Source organism: Kockiozyma suomiensis (genome assembly GCF_038497685.1).
Source record: "Kockiozyma suomiensis strain NRRL Y-17356 unplaced genomic scaffold V2V93scaffold_1, whole genome shotgun sequence".
In the NCBI taxonomy this organism is placed as follows: Eukaryota; Fungi; Ascomycota; class Lipomycetes; order Lipomycetales; family Lipomycetaceae; genus Kockiozyma; species Kockiozyma suomiensis.
In genome coordinates this window covers 615,608-628,059 of record NW_027117664.1, presented here as the reverse complement: position 1 = coordinate 628,059, position 12,452 = coordinate 615,608, and the positions used below count along the sequence as shown (strand labels likewise).

The 12,452-nt window shown below is 43.2% G+C and overlaps 6 protein-coding genes across 6 annotated transcripts; 1 reads left to right on the top strand and 5 right to left on the bottom strand.

Moving 5' to 3' along the window:
- Positions 1–22: 22 nt before the first annotated feature.
- V2V93DRAFT_319899 (uncharacterized protein) lies at positions 23–608 on the bottom strand (the record flags this gene model as incomplete). The annotated part of the gene is made up of 2 exons (XM_066907292.1): positions 23–244; positions 300–608. 2 exons carry the CDS (start codon positions 606–608, stop codon positions 23–25), a joined length of 531 nt encoding a protein of 176 aa, XP_066768513.1.
- Positions 609–788: 180 nt separating this feature from the next.
- Positions 789–3,626, top strand: V2V93DRAFT_383553 (WD40-repeat-containing domain protein). The gene is made up of 8 exons (XM_066912200.1): positions 789–1,110; positions 1,174–1,324; positions 1,383–1,486; positions 1,541–1,670; positions 1,730–2,030; positions 2,091–2,597; positions 2,654–3,195; positions 3,250–3,626. Exons 1-8 carry the CDS (start codon positions 885–887, stop codon positions 3,521–3,523), a joined length of 2,235 nt encoding a protein of 744 aa, XP_066768512.1. The 5' UTR covers positions 789–884; the 3' UTR covers positions 3,524–3,626.
- V2V93DRAFT_389477 (general substrate transporter) lies at positions 3,621–5,358 on the bottom strand (the record flags this gene model as incomplete). Its single annotated transcript, XM_066912361.1, has 2 exons — positions 3,621–5,171; positions 5,356–5,358. 2 exons carry the CDS (start codon positions 5,356–5,358, stop codon positions 3,621–3,623), a joined length of 1,554 nt encoding a protein of 517 aa, XP_066768511.1.
- Positions 5,359–5,657: 299 nt separating this feature from the next.
- On the bottom strand, positions 5,658–8,341 carry V2V93DRAFT_13990 (fungal-specific transcription factor domain-containing protein). The gene is made up of 2 exons (XM_066906834.1): positions 7,774–8,341; positions 5,658–7,709 (listed from the first exon to the last, which is right to left on the bottom strand). The coding sequence occupies exons 1-2, from the start codon at positions 8,182–8,184 to the stop codon at positions 5,958–5,960; spliced, it is 2,163 nt and encodes a 720-aa protein (XP_066768510.1). The 5' UTR covers positions 8,185–8,341; the 3' UTR covers positions 5,658–5,957.
- A 264-nt stretch (positions 8,342–8,605) lies between these two features.
- V2V93DRAFT_362449 (uncharacterized protein) lies at positions 8,606–9,829 on the bottom strand. Its single transcript, XM_066908344.1, has one exon. It carries the CDS (start codon positions 9,692–9,694, stop codon positions 8,852–8,854), a length of 843 nt encoding a protein of 280 aa, XP_066768509.1. The 5' UTR covers positions 9,695–9,829; the 3' UTR covers positions 8,606–8,851.
- Positions 9,830–9,974: 145 nt separating this feature from the next.
- On the bottom strand, positions 9,975–11,895 carry V2V93DRAFT_13622 (uncharacterized protein). The gene is made up of 2 exons (XM_066906826.1): positions 11,602–11,895; positions 9,975–11,535 (listed from the first exon to the last, which is right to left on the bottom strand). Exons 1-2 carry the CDS (start codon positions 11,788–11,790, stop codon positions 10,138–10,140), a joined length of 1,587 nt encoding a protein of 528 aa, XP_066768508.1. The 5' UTR covers positions 11,791–11,895; the 3' UTR covers positions 9,975–10,137.
- Between the last annotated feature and the right edge of the window lie 557 nt (positions 11,896–12,452).

Here is a 12,452-nt window from a genome sequence, read left to right as displayed (position 1 = left end):
GTAGTTAGAGTGATTTCATAATTCAGGCATAACAGGCACTTACGGCCAATCCTTCTAAACATTCATCGACTGTCCCGCCAGACAACTTTTTATATCGCAAATCGCTGAGCGAGTCAACAATTGAATTGCATTCCTCCATTTTGGCTTTCGCAGTCTGATCTAATTCAGATAATCGATTCTTTACAAAATCTGCAGCCAGTTCCATCTGCGATAGCATCTCGCTTAGAGACATTTGCTGATGATCCTATAAATCACAAATTAGAAAGTAAATAAGATAAAGCAAAATAATATTTATATACCCTAGAAGTCAAGATCTCATTGTAAATGTTGTCATTCTCGTCTTCTTCCACCTCCGCAGCAGAGTTCTTCGCGCGCGCAAGATCCTCTCGTAATATCTGAGAAGAATTCGAGCACTCAAAATTTATTTTCTTCTGCACATTTCGTATTTGACTTGAGCGGGTGTCGTAGAGATCTTGATATAATGCCCTGATTGCAAAGTCATCGCGTTTTGCTGCCGGAAAAAGGCCGATAAATTGACGACGCGTTATTAGGTCAGATAATTCAGCATTTTCAGTCAGAAACGACAAAATGGCTCGTTCATCAGTCATCGTTAAACTATTAGATAGCTCTACAAAATGTAGCTGTACTGATAAAATGTCTTCAAAAATCAGTTTAGTTTGACGCGATGTTTGGAACGCGAATTTAGATACGCGCGGAGGTTGTTACTCGTGACTTCCAAAGTGACGCAAATGGCGAATATTCGCTGTGGTTCTTACTATGCAAAACCTCGGGTTTAGATCAATACAATCAGGGTCCATATATTCAGTAAGGCAGCTATATTCAACCTCCTTAGAATTTCAATCGCAGATAATCAGCAGCCTGCGATGGATTATAAATTATCGCGCTCGCTAGAATCACATTCTAGCGATGTGCGCGGGGTCGTATTTCCAGCTGGAGATCTATTAGCTTCTGTATCTCGCGACTGCACGCTTCGCGTTTGGAAACATCTTCCCGGCAGTGCAACTTCCAAGTCCGGAGTCGAATGGACATCGGATGTAAACTACCGGGCTTCTAAGTACTTGAACAGCATAGCATGGATGGGCGATCAAGGTACGATTTTGTTTGCGTTACACTGACTGAGCCTCGATCTGATCCGTCTGAAATTCATTTTAGGATTGATTGCATGCGCTGGTAGTAATCAGGAAATAGCAGTCTGCTCACCTAGTGTGGAACTAAAGCCTGAATACGCGCTTAAGGGCCACCAGGGAAATGTCTGTTCCCTTCATTTCTTGGATGGTACCTTGATTAGTGGCAGTTGGGATAAGTAAGCTGATCTACGCATTGACATGACTTGGGTGAGATGTGCTAAATGATCGTTTCAGAACTGCTCGTGTGTGGGAAAATGGGAAATGCAAATATGTTTTAAGCGGCCACGATCAGGCTGTATGGGCCGTTCTAGTTGTCGGATCCGACAGCTTTCTTACTGGTATGCGTGAATTGTGAGACTGTCAGATGGAAATTCAAACTGATATCGGTTTAGGTGCTGCCGATAAGACTATTAGACTGTGGAGTGGGAATACGTGTGTATCCGTATTTAGAGGACATAGTGATGTGGTTAGAAGCATTTGCATGGTAGGAGATGATCGGTTTGCAAGCTCAAGTAATGATGGGTAGGATCTCTTATATATCTGCAAACTTCATTATGAGTTTGATTTGCTGACTTTAGTAGATCAATTCGTATATGGGATTTTCACGGTAAATGTCTGGCAGAGCTATACGGTCATACTAGCTTTGTTTATTCCGTTGCCTATTCCCCATCTACAAACGAGATTGTCAGTAGCGGCGAGGATCGATCAATTCGTGTCTGGAAAGATGGTGAATGTATACAAACAATCACCCTTCCGTGTGCCTCTGTCTGGTCGGTTTCTGTGTGCCCTTCAACCAGCGACATCGCCGCTGGTGGTAGCGACAATAAGGTTCGTATTTTTTCTAGGAATGAGAAGATTTGGGCAACTCCAGACGAACTTTCGGTAGGTATATGTGTATTGATTTTGGTAAAACTTTTCGACTAACTTGGGTTCTCAAAATAGAAATTTGAAGAACAGGTTGCTGCTTATTCAATCTCAACCAACGAAGTAGGGAATATTAATAAAGAGAAGCTTCCAGGGCCAGACGCTCTCAGGCTCCCCGGAACCAAGATAGGTCAGACTATTATGGTCAAAACTTCAACAGGAGGTGTAGATGCGTATCAATGGGCTGGAGACAAATGGGATAAAATCGGCGAAGTTGTGAGTGCGGTTGGCAACAGACAGAAGCAAGTTTACAACGGCCAGGAATACGACTACGTCTTTGATGTTGACATTAAAGAAGGAAGTCCTCCTTTGAAGCTACCATACAACGCGAATGAGAATCCGTACTTGGCTGCTCAGCGGTTCTTGGAAAAGAATGAACTCCCTTTGTCTTATCTCGATGAGACGGCAAAATTTATTGAGCAAAATACTGGCGGTGTTCAGATTGGAACATCGGCGCCTGCTACGGATCCATATGCTGATAGATATATTCCTCCAACTGCTGGCGCTCAGCCAGCCGCGAATCTTGTAAGTTTCTGTTCTATTTCCGGTTTATGGTTTGCTTTAGCTAATTTGCGCTTCAGACTACTCGTCCTAAATCAACTCTCTTTCCTCAGAAGCAATACCTTTTTATCAAGAAGATGAACGTGCAAATGTTTATCAAAAAGAGCAAAGAACTGAGTGCTACAATGGATGGCTCGGCCTCAATCTCCGACTCTGAATTTGCCGAATTGTCGAATATACTGGAAGCTGCGGCGACTAGCATTGATTCTTCATCTGCGATCAAAGCGGCTACTCTTGGTCTGAAGATCGTTAAACAGTGGCCTGCAGGCGATAAATTAGGAGGATTGGATGTTATCCGTTCAGTAGTTGGTGAGATCAGAGATCCTGCTGTACTTTTAGAAATTGTGGAAGATTTATTTGAGCAAGGCAAAGAGATAACAGATATTTCTAACAACGCCTTGATGACGAGCAGAATATTTGTTAATATGTTTGAAAGCGATGTGGGACGGTTGGTAATTAAGGACGATCAGATTCGAGAGAGAATATTAGATTATGTGCGTGAAATTGCCGTCAAAAATATTTCGAAAATTTCTGCAATTGCATTGTCTACTTTGATTTTGAAGTGAGTTGTATTTTACATCTAGTTAAGATGAAAAACCTGACTTTTTTTTTCTAGTTTTTGTGTTTCAACTGTGAAAGAAAATGACATTGAGACAGCATTTTCGGTGATTGGTATTATCCCAGAATTCATTTCCATCGTCAAGGATCCGGAAGCTGCATATAGATTACTTATAGCATTTGGTACGCTATTGTCTATTCCCAGCGAAGAGATTAAGGTAGCTGGACAAAGCTTGGAAGGATCGACCTCGGCATCTGCATTGAAAGTCAGATTCCCTAATGAAGCTAGGATTGCAACTGCAGTTGACGATGTTGTCGAGCTACTGAAATAAATAATGGAAGCTAGGGAAGAAATAGTTGTCTGATATGGTAACACGAGTGTAATCGTTAAACAATCTTGTTCTGCGTAGGATAAATAATCAAACACTATTAAGCTCTTCGTATCAGATTATCCTCTTCATCGTCGGCAAGTTCGATTCTATGACCATGATATACTCCAAGCGCCTCTTCTCCATCAAAAATTTCTGCAATCTCTTCTAATCCTTTGCCACCTGTTTCTGGGAAATAAGTGTATGCCAAAATAGTCCACAGCGCTAGCGCCACGATCGATACGCTGTAGAACCTCCAACCCCATCGTTCTAATCCCACCGGATTAATAAAATTACTAACACCAAGGGTGAAAGCTTGAATAAGCTGAGAATACATCGTCGTTTTCGATCGCAGTGAGAAAGGGACTACTTCTACTACGTAGGTAGGCACAAACGGTCCTACGAAATGATAAAAGAAGTTGTATGCAATCATCACGATGACTGTCAATCTCACCAGACCTTGATTTTGAAAACCTAGTTTTTCGTTTACTGCTGATAGAAATGTCCAGAGCATATAATCGAGAAACATTGTTGAAAAGCCGATAATAAACGCAGTCCTTCGCCCAATTCGTTCGATTTGCAGAGCAATTGTGAAAGCAGTAAAGATTGTAAAAATCGTACTTCCAAGATTAATCAGCAACTGTGAATTCGGATCCGTGATACCCATATTAGTAAGTACAATTGCGAGATAGTAAGAGAGTACACCATTTCCTGAGAACTGAGCCATAATTGAAATAACACTGACAATGAAAAACCGGTGCTTCATTCCAGAAGTTGAGAAAAACTGAGACCAGCGAGACTGTTTTGCTGCGATCTCTGCTTCAATAGCAGCGGCAATTTCAGCCATTTCGAATTGCACCAAGTCAGAATCTGGATCACCGTTACCGTGGTACTCAACTAGAAAAGAGAATGCCTCGTCGTATCGCTTTTGTGAGACTAGCCATCTAGGAGACTCGGGAGCGTAAGTGACTAAAATGCACTGGATAAGAGGGAATAAACCTTGAAAAAGACTGGGAATTCTCCAGCTCCAGTTTGTGTCATGCATTTTGAAAGTCAAATAAGTTGTTATCGCGGCAAAAAAAGAGCCAACAGGCCAGGCAGGCTCCAGGACTGAAGTCATTTGCCCCCTCTGAGGAGGATAAGCACATTCTACAAGTAGCAAAGGCGCTGCGATGGATGCCAGTGATAGTCCGAGACCAATCAAAGCCCGCGCAAGAACAAACATGCGATAGCTCACAGCTAGGCCTTGAAACAATGATCCCAAAACGATAATAGCACAACCCCAGAATATAGGTTTCCGCCTACCATATTTGTCACAAATGTAGGGCGTTACAGGAGAAATCAACACGCCGCCGAGAACCATAGCGTTTCCCATCCACGCTAGTCTAGTACCACTTGGATGGTCAAAGTAGTTTGTCCAAGCTGGTACACTCTGTAATCCGTTTAGCATTGAACCGTCAAAACCGTTCGTCATATTTGTGAGAATTGCAGCCAGGAGAAGTTTATTCAGCTTTAATAGGTTCGGATATTTATACCACACTTTGTCGTGCTTCGGAATAACATCTTCCAGCACCAGTCCATCAAAACGCGATAGATCGTCCGGTCTGATGTACTTGGAAGTAGCTGTTGTCAGCGAGGTAGTCGTGACAGCCAAATCTGCCTCAAAATCCGCATCGTAATCCGCTTCGCTCACGGCGTCTGATATCAAAGGATGGGACTGTGAAGAATAATCCTATAATGAGAGTTGCCAATGTGAGATACTAGTACTCAATCACGATCTCTCTAGGATATCTTACCATTGTGCCAAGAGACTACCCGTGCGATGGCCAAAATAAGTCATAAAATACAAGCCAGGTCTCCCGTATCGACGAGACACCTGGCCTGGAGTCCAAAATTTCTCGGGCACGGGAGTAGAGCCAGATTAGACAATAGACCCGGATAAGCGCTAATGAGCTCGGTGGTCTTAGCGCAGACGCACGATTTTGCGGGCCGCATTTGTGTCCGCTCTCCGCAACACATTTAAGCGCGAGCTGACACCAAAGAAGGCATTTGTACTGTCTTTGCTGCCTGAGTAGGTAATTTATTTGTTCTTCTAAATCAATGTATGATCTGCTGAAATGTGCAGGCTTTCCAGGTCGACATTTATATATACGATACCGGAGATTATTAACTCAATTTTCCGTAAATTTTTAGCAGGGCAGCAAAAGACGTAAGAAGGTGAGGGCCATAAAAGCTTGTATCTTTCCCTGCCGTAATAATGATATAAGAACATCACAGCTATTTCATCGACGAAAAATTACCATTATAGACCTAAATTAAACAACCCGTGTCGTATGATAATAGATATCAGCAATATACAATATTAACAGAAACCCAGTTTTCGCTAATTCAAAATCATTCAACCAGTTTGAGTCTCCGGAAACATCTCATTGAAGCCTGAACATAACATCTCGCTACAGCTTTCTATTGAACTTAAATCAAGAGACAGCATCGATGGTATTGATACTTCCCCCATAGTAGACTCCGGAGGTAACTGAGAATTCAGCATTAGCATATCAGACCACAACTCAGACGTGTAGTTACTACTGCCTGGGGATAATGATGTGTTGCTTTCTAAAAATCGAGACAACGACGAGGAATTACTGCAACTTGATGCTGATTTTGATCTTTCCAGTGTCTGCTTCGCAATGTTGTATAAATTCATCAGATAATTCTTTTTTTTAGCTGCAAATTTGGTATCCCCGCCAAGACGGAGCCTCGTCTGTAACTGAATCGCCTTGTCCACACACGCCATCCTCTCGTCGGATTTTGAAAAATCATCTTTTGAGAATCCAATCCTTTGCAAAATCTCAGAATTTTTAATAATCATCGGTCGAGTAGGATTAATGCAAATATCTTCTAGAACGACAAATATTGCGTTGAATTGGTTTGATCGCAAGGTATGCCACATTGTTTCTATGTAATCAAGTCCGCCAATAACTTTCGAAGATATCTTTAAGCTCATCAGCGCAGTTTCGGTAGCCTCTGTCCATTGCTCAAATGCTTTTGGGCTAGTTTTGAATAATTCCGCAGACGGATTATTGCCCCATCTAGTTTTGAAAGTACTACTGAAGAATGCCAACAACGACACCTGAGCAACTTTCATCATACTTAACGTGATGTACTGTTGAACCTTTCGGATGTCTTGTATATATGCATCTGGCGACAGCTTTGGAAAAGTCAGCATTGTCACTGCATGAGCTCGCTGAGTCATTCGCTCTCGTGCTTTCATTAATAATTCAGCAATGGAATCCAGTTTCTGCTGAGTAACTTTGTCCGAATGAAAAACTTCGGCAAAGAGGACCGACGTCAGACGGAGGTATTGTCTCACACCGTTTCGAGCATCAATGCACATTGCGTCTTCATCAAGCATGCCTTCAGTAGACGGCAACCGCACATCATAAAATGAATTGTGTATTGTCGGAGGTAAACCGCTGAGGATGGCGACATGTGCATCCATATACACCAGATGCCACCAAAGAGCTCGGCGAAGTCTGATCTCGCATTCTTCGAGATCATTTGACTTGAACAATGACGGATCTCGATGTAATCCGATACTTTGAGCTATCCGGAGCATCATCGCAACCGTGTATGTCATTGATGGTAAAGTATCGCTGTTTAAACGACACGTCTGTTTCATCATCGCTGCCCAAAGCGTTGTTACTGACGACCGAGCGGGAAAGTTGCATATCTTTAAAGCATATTCAGTGACTTTCAAATACTTTGTCATGTCTTCTGTGTATGGATCTTCCTCTAAAATCATGTCCTGGTCAGCAGATAAGACGACACGCGCGTACGCGTTTTTGCCTATAGTTGCGCAGAATAACATAGAGAAGATCACACAGAAGAAAGTGTCTTTATCTATCAAACCTGGATTTGCAACTTGTTGATTTCGGCGATGCCAAAACTGTTCATATTTAACGTTGAATTCTGGACGCGATAAAATTGGCATTACCGGGTGTATGCTGCGATAAAACTCGTCTATCAAGCTATCACAAATTTTGCGGGAAGGGAGAAAAGTTGACAATAGTTGCTCGCGCTTACTTGACATTGAATCTTGGGATTCCGAATCATCATCGCTATCGTCCAGAATTTCCTCTGAAGTAAATTCCTAATAATGAGGTTACAGTTGGGATTTTTTTTTTCTAGAGCTCGCTGTTTAAATGCATACTGACCTTTTGGAAGGACAATGAAGGAAATAGAGGCGCCGCAAAGCGTGACGCACCCGTTTCACGGTCGACTATGAGCACACCAACATCAACATCTCTAATTGAATCTTCATCGTTGTCGACAGATGCACTGGAGCCTAAGCCGCTATCAACATCTGGCGATTCTGGCAGGTCGGCAGAGACTGCTAAGCCAGGCCGATGATCCAGCTCCGTTCTCTTTCTCTTTTTGAGATTCCCGGCTGCTTCGTACTCAATATACTCGCATTTAATTTTCCTCATAGAGCAAGACGCGCAAGAAGGCTTGACACGATCGCATTTCACCCGTCGAGCCGCGCATCCTATGCAGGTCCTCACGCGCCGGTTGCGACGAATAGGTCGAGTCTCTGGTGTTGCCTCTGAAAGTAGTGGGGTATCCATTTATCTTTCACCAAAATAAATAAATGAAAACAAGATAACTATAATAAAGTAAGAAGTGATTTGTAAATCATTACAATTAGAAAAGAGCTTCCCAGCTAAATTTCAATTTTTTTGCTGCTCATCGATTCTGCGCGGCAGCATCCTTTAAGTCCGGTGGGACAACAGACGAACTTAAAACCTTTGTTTGCGCGACGTCGAGCCTGTCATCGTCAGCTTACTTTCCCCGAGGAAACTAATCTGATGCTATGGCATCAAGATAATATAATATTCAATATTTTACTTGATTTATATTGCTATCCAAGCAATGACCTTCAGATACTGGATATTTGATACACACGAGTTTTGAACTGTACTGGATTCTGGGCAGGCAACGATAACCCGATCGCTGCAATACATTCTACTGATTTGACTAATTCTGCTAGTTAGCATGGTACTAGAAGAGTCGGTTTGCGATTATATCCAGGATATCGGACAGAATAAACACGTGCTATAGACAAGTACCCATGGAAAACACTAATGTCAATTTATAAGACCCAATCAAAACAAGCGTCAAGTACAATCGCCTAGAATATGCCAGTAACAAACCATCAAATAAACACAGACCAGTAACATACATGATGTTATACAAAAGCAGAAGCACCAGGTACAGTAAAACCAACATCAATCTTTATAATAATCGTCCAACTCCTCTACATATTCTGCAAGTAGAACAATCCCCGCCCATTAACTCATCAAGAAACGATCCAAGTCCCAAATTACTGACATATCCTCTACCTTTACACGCACCACATATGATACCTCCTAGACTTGGATCACCAGGAGCCACAACCCTTACACCGCTTCCGTTAGCATATACAGTGACAGGCGGAGGCTGTATCCACCCTGGGTTATACTGTGCAGGAGGTAAATATTCGACTCTAACATTTGAAGACTGTGGGATTGCAAAGCTTTCGAAGCAAGTACGACATGCGTGGCCATTGCTCAGCTTGTAGCCTGTGTTATTACACTTATAGCAGTGAAATCCTGGGGGGTACATGAGACGCCCACCAACGGCAGGAGAGTAATGATTGCGATTGTGATTATCCATACGTTGATATCCGCCGCTATAACCACTCGTGCCATTGTGATATCCAGAGCTAGTGCCATTGTGGGGGCCTGCCGCATGCGAAGGCCGCGCTGGAGATGAGCTGCCAGTAAACTGACCAGGATATAGAGGTCGTTGGGATCGTTGCTTCGGAGGTCGCGCTGAAGGTCTTGATGAAGATGCTAGAGGACGAGCTGTTGGCTGCTGCGGGCGCAGTGGCGTATTGCTTGCGTGTGCAGGTCTCGGTGACTGAGATGGTCGAGTTTGTGACGGCCGAGGCGGCCGCGGTGGAGCTTGTGAGGACAAGTCTCCCTGGTAGCTTATAGGAAACGAGGTTTCGCCATCCGGCGTCAGGGTGTATGGCGGGGGAGCCTCTGTCGGGATTCCATTCGCATCGACGGCTGGAGCGGGAGCGACATATGACATTCTAGCTTGTGTACTCGAATGTGTATCGTGGGGTCTGACTGACGCTGAAATGAAAGTAAATAAACAAGCCCTTCAAGTCTTGAAGGATATTTGGTTAGGAAGATGGACTAGGGCAAAATCAGAATCGGATATATTTGTGGATTTAAAGAGTCAGGCGTAGCCGGGAGCGCAGCCTCGCTTATTCCCTCGTGACGTCACTCTAACCTGCGCCCTCTGTTCTTAGTAATCCGATCCCATGCCATCCTGCAGGCTCTCGCACTCTAGTCTTCTCTCCAGTCTTGTTCGGATAGTTTTTTTTTCGCCAATCTACGAAGAACTCGATTACAATATATCTAAACTAGAGCTCAAATTATAGATGCCAAATGCTCTTTAGATAACGCCAACTAAATACAGTACCCACTAGATCAAATAATGAAATTTAATATGAAATCAGCTTCCAATGCTTAAACCATATCTCTTGAGGATATTGTACAGCCGCCAGACTTTGCCTTGATCCGCTCCGCAACATAATCTGCACTAGTAACACATCCTTCCAAAAGCACTAATCCCTGCCACATCCAACTACCGGCAACCCATACATTCTGGCGTCCTTGCCTCTTGCGCATCTTTTCGATCGCATGCACAAGCTCAGGAGATCTAACTACACGTTCAAACTTGGTTTCTGAGACAACTTTTGAGGGGTCAATACGTCCTCCAAAATCATCGCTAGGTGGTTGATCAGGAGATGAACGTAACGCTTGAGGACTTGTAGTTTGATAAATTCCTGGAAACAAGACGTGTGTGGATTCGGTTCTCTCTTCTGTAAGAATGAGATTCAGATCTCGCACATCCTTTGAATTCATATAATCCAATACGCGATTGTCCGTATGCACAAGCACACTGACAGACTCTGATTTGACATCCTTGAATACACGCTGTAATGGTGGGTGTAGCTCCTTCGATACTGAAGGAGGCGTAGCGAGAATGACATGAGCAAAATGGTTGTAATCTCGATCACTCGTACGGATAGTCCACGCAGAACCTTCAGATAACATCCCCTTAACGGCAACACCCAAATGAATGTTCTCCGGATCTAATGGAGAAGTCAATGCAGTTGCAGCAGAAACACTGTTGTTGGAAAGTAAGTAGTGCGGCTTCATGAATGTGGTTCGCTTGTAATCAATAATATCTGCTGCAGGAGCATCCATGATTGCATCCACAGTACATGTAGACATAGCGCAAAACAAGGGTGTCATAAACTTATCTACAAACCACCCAGGAAAATGCCATCGCGCAACATAATCTTGCATAGTTTCGACTCGCTTACCAATATTAGCCTCGTCTTCATCATCACCAGTATCCATCGAGCCATAAGCATGTCCTTTCTTAAACATCCGCGATGCCCTTTGCTCGGCTTCATCTGGATTGTCCAGATACCAATATCGGGCTCGTCGACTATACTCTAGCTTTTCCTCGTTCTCGAATGATAAACCTCCTTTAGGTCGGGAAAATGCTGCGACCAAACTGAAATATGTATACCAAAACACTATGCAAATGAGGTTGAAAAGATATCTTATCCGGCCTTGTGAATAAGGACGTCCGCTTCGTTTGAAGAGTCCCTTTTGACCACCGTGAATGAAATAAGTCTCTGCGCCTCGCTCGTTCTTATCGACATTTGTGATTTCCGAAAATGAGTATGAGAATTTCGCATTGTGAAATTTAAGGCCAAGAGAACGGTATAAATCAATGACGCGATTGTAGTAACCTTCAGCAAAAGAGCGCATAGGAACGTCTATACGCCGCTCGACTCCATTTGAGTCTGCAACTGTGACCGAAGACGCGTCAAACCCGATAGTAGGTCTCTGTAAGATAAAGAAAACGTTAGCCGCGTAGGTCGTGAAATCTGAAGCAGTGGATAATATTCATACCTCGTCAAAAAGATGAAGCTCAAATTTGACAGAATCGGAGGAGAAGGAAGCCAATCTGTACGCTGCAACTAGCCCGGCAAGACCAGTTCCAATAACCGCTACTTTTATAGTAGTGCAAACAGGAGTCGAAGTACTCGATACCGACAAATTAGTAGTTGAAGACGAAGAACTGCTGACTTTGTCTACCATTATTGCAATATGTGATAATGTATATTCTGTTTGCTTATGCCAAAGAATAGCATGCAACTGTACTGCGGATGTGCATGCGCCAAATGCAAGTTTCAATAAGCACTCTGGGATACCAGTTCAATCAGCAGTTGTAGTCACCGAATAGGATCGAACCGGATAAAAAGTTAGCAAGAGATATGGCCGAAAGCAGCTCTTCTTGAAGTGTTTCTTTCAAATAAGAGAAGTGCTTTGTCCAGGGAAGACAAAACCAAGTCTGCCGGCGAAATGGTCGAAGGACAGAAACAAATGGGAAGATAACGCGACTTTGACAGGCTCACACCATTTCCGGATACCGAGCCACCGCCCCGTCGCCGCACAAAGCTGATCGCATGTCTTAGATTTTGTTCTTATCTTCTTGGCCATTAGCTATCCGCGAAACCTCATCAAGAAGACGACGTAATAGTTTATTCGCTAAAAAGAGCAGTCGTTTAACTGTACTTCAGATCGAATTACAATCATGCCTGTTAGCGAGTGTAGGAGAACTCACTGCAGACTTACTCTGTGACGTATATATTACCCGGACATGTCAATCATTCAATATAAACTATTTTTAAGATCGCAAAGTGACAAAGCGGGCACATTAGTGCATGCGATATATATTTGAATGGACTTCTAGCTCATCA